Source organism: Nicotiana tabacum, chromosome 15 (assembly GCF_000715075.1).
Source record: "Nicotiana tabacum cultivar K326 chromosome 15, ASM71507v2, whole genome shotgun sequence".
Taxonomy (NCBI): domain Eukaryota; kingdom Viridiplantae; phylum Streptophyta; class Magnoliopsida; order Solanales; family Solanaceae; genus Nicotiana; species Nicotiana tabacum.
In genome coordinates, this window is record NC_134094.1 from 118,845,401 (window position 1) to 118,852,504 (window position 7,104).

General features: G+C 36.0%; 2 protein-coding genes across 2 annotated transcripts; both read right to left on the reverse strand.

Moving 5' to 3' along the window:
* Positions 1-2,383: 2,383 nt before the first annotated feature.
* On the reverse strand, positions 2,384-2,848 carry LOC142169820 (uncharacterized). The gene has a single exon (XM_075231741.1). The coding sequence runs from the start codon at positions 2,846-2,848 to the stop codon at positions 2,384-2,386; it is 465 nt and encodes a 154-aa protein (XP_075087842.1).
* A 794-nt stretch (positions 2,849-3,642) lies between these two features.
* Positions 3,643-4,053, reverse strand: LOC142169821 (uncharacterized). Its single transcript, XM_075231742.1, has one exon. The coding sequence runs from the start codon at positions 4,051-4,053 to the stop codon at positions 3,643-3,645; it is 411 nt and encodes a 136-aa protein (XP_075087843.1).
* Between the last annotated feature and the right edge of the window lie 3,051 nt (positions 4,054-7,104).

Below are 7,104 nucleotides of genomic sequence, written 5' to 3' on the forward strand. Positions count from 1 at the left end.
ATTTTTATATGACAATTTAATGGAATTATTACTTGTATATTTATGTGAATTTCATGAGTTTGATGATTAATATTTCTTGGAATTTAATTTCATTATGAATTTTTTCTCTGCAAATAATTAATTAAGCAAGGTTAAGAAGAAGTGTTAATATAATTATCTAAATTTGTATTAATGAAGACTTTGCTTTATGCCGAGTAATTTATATCTCTATTGATTGTTTTTGGGTGTTATATACATTGTGTGGAGCCTTGGGATATTTGTTTTGAAATTAATTGATTTTGTTATATCTTTGGAATTTGGTTGTAGCAATTGGGCAAATTGTGATATGAATTAATTTTATTATGTTGCCGTGATAATTTTCCGTGTAAATTGTTGCGTTGTGTGAGTTATTATTTTGGGGAGATAAGGGTAACATTTCACCGTTGATATTATGTGAGTATAAGGGTGGCATTTTATTGTTGTTGTGTTTGTTGGAATATTGTCTGGGCGGAGCGATAAGGGTGGCTATAGGAGCGATAAGGGTGGCTATTGATATTGTCTGGGCGGAGCGATAAGGGTGGCTATAGGAGCGATAAGGTGGCAATAGGAGCGATACGGGTGGCTATAGGAGCGATAAGGGTGGTTATTGTCAGGGACGATATGTGACGATGTGGAGTTGTGGTGTTGGTGATTTTCATATGATGTTGTGATTTTCTTGTGTTTATTTTTATGATTTGTGCAATTTGTCTTGTTGTTGGTAAATTGATAATAATCTGATTTATGTTGAAATTGGGAGCTTGTGGCTATTGCCAGGCAGATTATAAAATGAAATGTGGGCACGAGCTGCCGTGAGTAAATAATGAGGATATTGACACTGTAAATTGTCCGTGCAGTTGTGATATGAAATGTGGGCACGAGGTGCTGTGATTAAATGATAATGATATTTGGTACGTGAATTGTCCGTGCAGTTGTGATATGAAATGAGGGCACGAGGTACCGGGGAAATAGTATGATTTGATTATGGGCACGAAGAACCGTGAAAATATAAAAAATGGGATGAGACCCGTATTTTTATGACTATGAAATGAGGTGTCACATAGTGACCTTTTTAATTGAAAGAATAATATTCAAAATATTTATTTGGAAGGATTTTTATTCAAAAAGAATTATATGAAAGAATTGTAATTGGAATATATTTATTTTAGGAAATTATATTGGAAGAGATTTATTGAAAGAATTTTATATTCGAAAGATGTTTATTTGAGAAAATTATATTTGAAAATGAGTTTTATTTGTAAGAATTATATGTGAAAGATATTTAATTGAAGAACTTGATTTAACTGAGTGTAATTGTATTTATCAATTGTTGAGCGATATTAATGGTGATTTTATTGTCTTACTGTGCACATCACTAGTTGTTTTATGTTGCCCTTATTGCTATTTGTTTCCTATTATTTTGTATACTATATTGCACAGGTTATTAGACTAGTGAGTGTCTTGACTGTACCTCGTCTCTACTCTACTGAGGTTAGTCTTGATACTTACTGGGTACCGACCATGGTGTACTCATACTATACTTCTGCACATTTTTGTGCAGAGCCAGGTATTCATGGTATCGGACTCGGACAGAGTTAGAGTGGGATCGCAAGGATTCAAGGTAGATCTGCTTGGTCATCGCAGTCCCTTGGAGTCTTTTCATTTTATTGTACTGTTAATTTTTAATCAAACGGTACTGTATATTCAGTCCTCGTGATCATTCTATGTATTCAGTTAGAGTTCGTGACTCAGTACTACCAGTTTTAGGAGCCTGTTATATTTGTAATTATTTCCGCTGCTGATTTAAAAAAATGGCCTGAAATGTAATTGTAATCGGCTTACACGATACCTGTGGTGGGATTTTGGGTCGTGACACTAACAAACTAGAAGAAAGTATCTTTCAACCAACAACAAGAATATTACTAGTACTACTGGTAAACCTAGGGGAAAGTCACAACTACCTGTCAACCCACCACCTTAATCATCGACCTACACACCTCCCTATCGCCAGTCATGTCCTCAATTAGGTGAAGCACCGATATATCCTGCCTAATCACCTCTCACTAATATTTCTTTGGCCTACCCCTGCCTTTCCTCAAGCCTGCCATGGTCAATCTCTCACACCTCCTGACCGAGGCATCTGTGTCTCTCCTCCTCACATGCCCAAACCATTGCAGCCTCGATTCCCGCAACTTGTCTTCCACGGATGCCACTCCCACCTTGTCCCTAATAATTTCATTCCTAATCTTGTATTTTCGGGTATGTCCACACATCCATCTCAACATCTGCATATCAGCTACGCTCATCTTCTGGACATGGGACTTTATGGTGGGCCAACACTGAGCTCCATACAACATAGCCGGTCTAACTACCACCCTGTAGAATTTGCCTTAAGTCTAGGCGGCACATTCTTATCGCATAAAATCCCCGAAGCTAGAATCCATCTCATCCAACCCGCTCCAATGTGGTGAGTAACATCTTCGTCAATCTCCCCGTCGCCTTGGATAAATAGACCCAAGATACTTGAACTATCTATTTTGGGAATGATTTGTGTATCAATATTTACTTCCACTTCTTCTTCATGTCTCTCATCACTGAACTTGCACTCCAAATATTCAGTTTTCGATCTACTCAACTTGAAACCTTTGGACTCCAGCGCCTGTCTCAAAACTTCCAACCTAGCGTTAACACCCCCTCGCGTATCGTTAATCATTACTATGTCATCAGCAAATAACATACACCATGGCATCATCTTTTGTATGTGTCGTGTCAGCACATCTAATGCTAGGGCAAACAAAAACGTGCTAAGGGCTGATCCTTGATGCAACCCCATCTCTATAGGAAAATGTTCCGAATCTCCTCCCGCAGTCCTCCCCCGAGTCTTAGCATCTTCGTACATGTTCTTAATCACCCTAATGTACGTTATCGGGTTTTCGCAAACCTCCAAACATCTCCATAGAACCTCTCTCGGAACTCTGTGATAAGCCTTCTCAAGGTCAATGAACACCATGTGCAAGTCCTTTTTCCTCTCCCTATACTGCTCCACCAATCGTCTCACAAGGTGAATGGCTTCTTAGTTGACCGTCCCGGCATAAATCCGAATTGGTTCTCAGAGATAGATACCCATGTCCTCACTCTCTTCTCCACCACCCTCACCCAAGTTTTTATAGTGTGACTCAACAGCTTGATACCCTTATAGTTGTTGCAGTTCTGGATATCTGCTTTGTTTTTGTACAACGGAATCATCAAACTCCACCGTCAATCTTCGTGCATCTTCTTCGTCTTGAAAATAATGTTAAACAAGCTAGAAAGCCACTCCAAGCCTTTCTTACCTGCCTCTTTCCAAAATTTCACTGAATCTCGTCAGGCCCAGTCGCCTTACCCCTGCTCATCTTCCGTATTTCCACATCAACCTCCTTACACTTAATACGCCTACAAAACCCAAAATCTTTCCGACTCTCTGAGTTCTCCAACTCACCCAGCATGATGTTCCTAGCCTCTTCCTCGTTCAAGAGTCTATGGAAGTACTCCTGCCATCTACGCCTAATACACGCCTCTTCCACCAATACCTCACCGTCTTCGTCTTTGATGCACCTCACTCGATCCAGGCCCTGAGCCTTCCTCTCCCTAATCTTGGCTAACTTGAACAGCTTCTGATCCCCTCACCTCTCTCCTTGCCATCTTATAACACTCCCTATACGACCTCCGCTCTTCCTCGTCCATGCTCCCCACTAGCTTCAAATATGTCATTTTCTTGGCTTCCACTTTTCCTTGGACCTCCCTATTACACCACCATTCCCCTTTGTGGCCATCCGAGTAACCCTTCGAGACTCCTAGCACCTCCCTAGCAGCTTTTCTAATGCAGTTCGATGTCGTGGTCCACATACTACTCGCTTCCCCACTACTCCTCCAGGGCCCGGTAGCCAACAACTTTTCCCCCAACTCTTGAGTTTTTCTCTTAGTCAAGGCTCCCCACTTAATCTTAGGTTGGCCGTACACCGCTCTTTTCTTCCTTGCTCCCTTGACCTCCAAGTCCATTACCAAGAGTCTGTGTTGCGTCGTCAGACACTCATTCGAAATAACCTTGCAATCTGTACAAAGGCCCTTATCACTTCTGCTAGGGAAAAAATAATCAATCTGAGCGTTGGCAACCCTACTCCGGAAAGTGACCAAGGTTTAATAGATGGAATTCTATTAAAATTCCTCACGTGTGGGTGTGGTCTCTCTTTTTATTGTTCTCAAATCAATTTCCACAACCCTACCTGCTTTGGTTTGTCTTAAAACATGATATGCGTATTGGTCAAATTAACAAGGAAATTCCCTTATTTGTAGCGTTTGTTTGTGTCATTTTGGTGTTGTTTTCTCAACAGCCTATATATATGGCCTATTTGTGTATTTTCCTGTCACAGCCGGGTGGAGAACTAATCATTGTACTTTCTTTAATTTCATTTTCATCCTTTTAAAATCTTTTGCTTGTGAAATGGATAAATTTGATATATTAGGCTCTTTAAATTCATCTATTGCATCGATAGATTCGATCTGACCTTAGAGTTTAGAGAAGCTAACACGAAAGAAATGCACTTAACTTCTTTGACCATTTCTTTCATTGATTAACCCTTTAATTTTCTTCAATCTTTTGATTAGTAAAGAAACAAATCATCATACTATATTATATCATATCATATATCATATACTATATTATAAGCATGAAGACTTTTAGGTGAAGTTATTTTACTAAAGTAACCTTTAAAAACTAGATTGACCTTTATACCCTTTAAACAAATACTATACCAATAACATTTTTGGACAAATCTATATACATCTCTCTTCATTACTACCGTTGTTATTGAACTCCTTGAAGTAACATCAATTTTCACACTAAGTTTGGTTAATTTAAATATGAAAGCAAATAAAAAGGCAATTATCATTAATTTATATCTTTATTCGATAATTATATATAATTGTGGTATTAATTAAGGTGATGTGGCGTCATTAACTTTTAAAAGCCACCTTTAACTCTTATTAAAATCTCAAAGACGCTAAGTAATGGATAATCGTTCTTAAGATAAAAACGTTTTTATTTTTCAACTAAGTATATAATAATAGTGTTTTTTAACTTGGAAGCTCAAAAGCTACATCTTGCTTATCGTTTAAATATATAAAAACAGAGAGGCAAGTAACTCTATGCTTTAAATAGAGAAAATATAAGATGGGTTGGAGCCTTGGAGAACTGGGAGTGGAAGACGTAAAAGGGACGGTGAGAAGAAGATTAGGTTGATCAGGAAGCAAAATTATGGGAATAAAGTTATAAACTTCTTTAAGATTTGCAAGTGTCCATGATCATTACAGTTTAACAAATTTGGTTCTATAATCATCTTTTAAAAGGTTAGAAATTAGGCGTTTTAATTCTTGTCTTGATATTATCCCGTCTAAGCTTTTCTCATCCTTAGTAGCTAGATTCAAAAAGTGAAAGAGTTCCTCTTTAAAGTAATTATTTATCTATCATTTTACTTTTTTCAAATTTTCATTCATTTGTTTAAGATGTAATCATTATTTTTGCCTTACTTTCTTTTATTTAATTTGGTGTGCAAATATTTGATTTATCGTTCTTTATTTTTTTTTTCTTCTTAGGGTGTAACAATAATTTATTTTTTATCCTGTGAAATGTGAGTTAATAATTTGCATATAAGAGGTCAATCATCTAAATAGTATATATTCTCTCACTCAAGTTATACTATGTATTTTCACGCACATTATATAAAAAAAATTAGTTCAAATTTCATATTTTCTAAAATTTCTAGAATATTTTAATCATTTTGAATGAGAGAATTTGACCATCTAAATAGCACATATTCTCTCACCAAAATGATCTTTAACTCTTTATATGTACTTTCACTTATCTTATATAACTAATTTGATTTCAATTTCATCGTTTTAAATTTTTAGGATATTTCAATTATTTTGAATGCGAGAATTTAATCATCTAAGTAGCATATATACTCTCACTTGAACGAGTTTTAACTTTTGATATGTACTTTCACTTATGTTATATAACAAGAAGTGGATAAATATTCATCAGTTAACGAAATTTATATTTTTTAATTTTTAATAACTCAATTACATCATCTAATAATATTTGTAATTTTTAAAAGTTTATAAATAACTAATATGGAATACACGCGTAGTGTGTGTGTGTGTGTGTGTGTATATATATATATATATATATATATATATATATATATATATATATATATATATATATATATATATATATATATATATATATATATATATATATATATCCGCAGTTTAATATTCAGATAAACATGTGGCTCATCATTCAAGAGAGGGAGTATTCATAACCTTACTTCCTATGTTTAGTTCAGTTATTAGTTCGAGCCCTGTGTATGGAGACACCTTTATTAGGGAGCGCTTTACCCCCAATGTAGGTCTTTCCAACGCGAATTCAGATCTAATCGGGTTTCAATGCGGATACCGAATCTTTCTACAGCATGTTAAATTATACTAATAGTATAAGAATTTCGTTACACTATTCGTAAAGTAAATCCTTAGTTTTAAAGGAAAAGCTGATGAAATCGATTACAATGATTAATTAGAAGCATACATGGGGACTTGGAGGGTTGGTGATCTAAATCGGTGCAAAAGCCTTTCCCTTTTGGTGTTAATTAATCTTTTGATCAAATACTTGTTTACCCGAAAAATTGAATAACGTTAGATTTGTATATGGTTCTAAGGATATGCGATACAATTTGATATAAATCGTGTAGAGAAATAGAAATATGTGTATTCTTGACTATGAGAATGAAAATAGTGAGCAAAAAGAATGAGTAAAACAAGCACAAGGGGATATCGTTTTCTCTGTCCCCGTGATCTTTTGTTGCCGTCCCTCTTGTAGTAGAGGGATCCTACTTTATATACAATAAAAAAAATACGTAGTGGAGAGCCCATGATGTATTGTCTTTTCCTCGATTTCCGCCAAGATTCTCTCCCATAGTGCGGTTGTAACGGCCCTAATTTGCGAGCTCGATACTGGCTCGAGCTAGGTATTGGATCGAGCCCTCGGCCTTG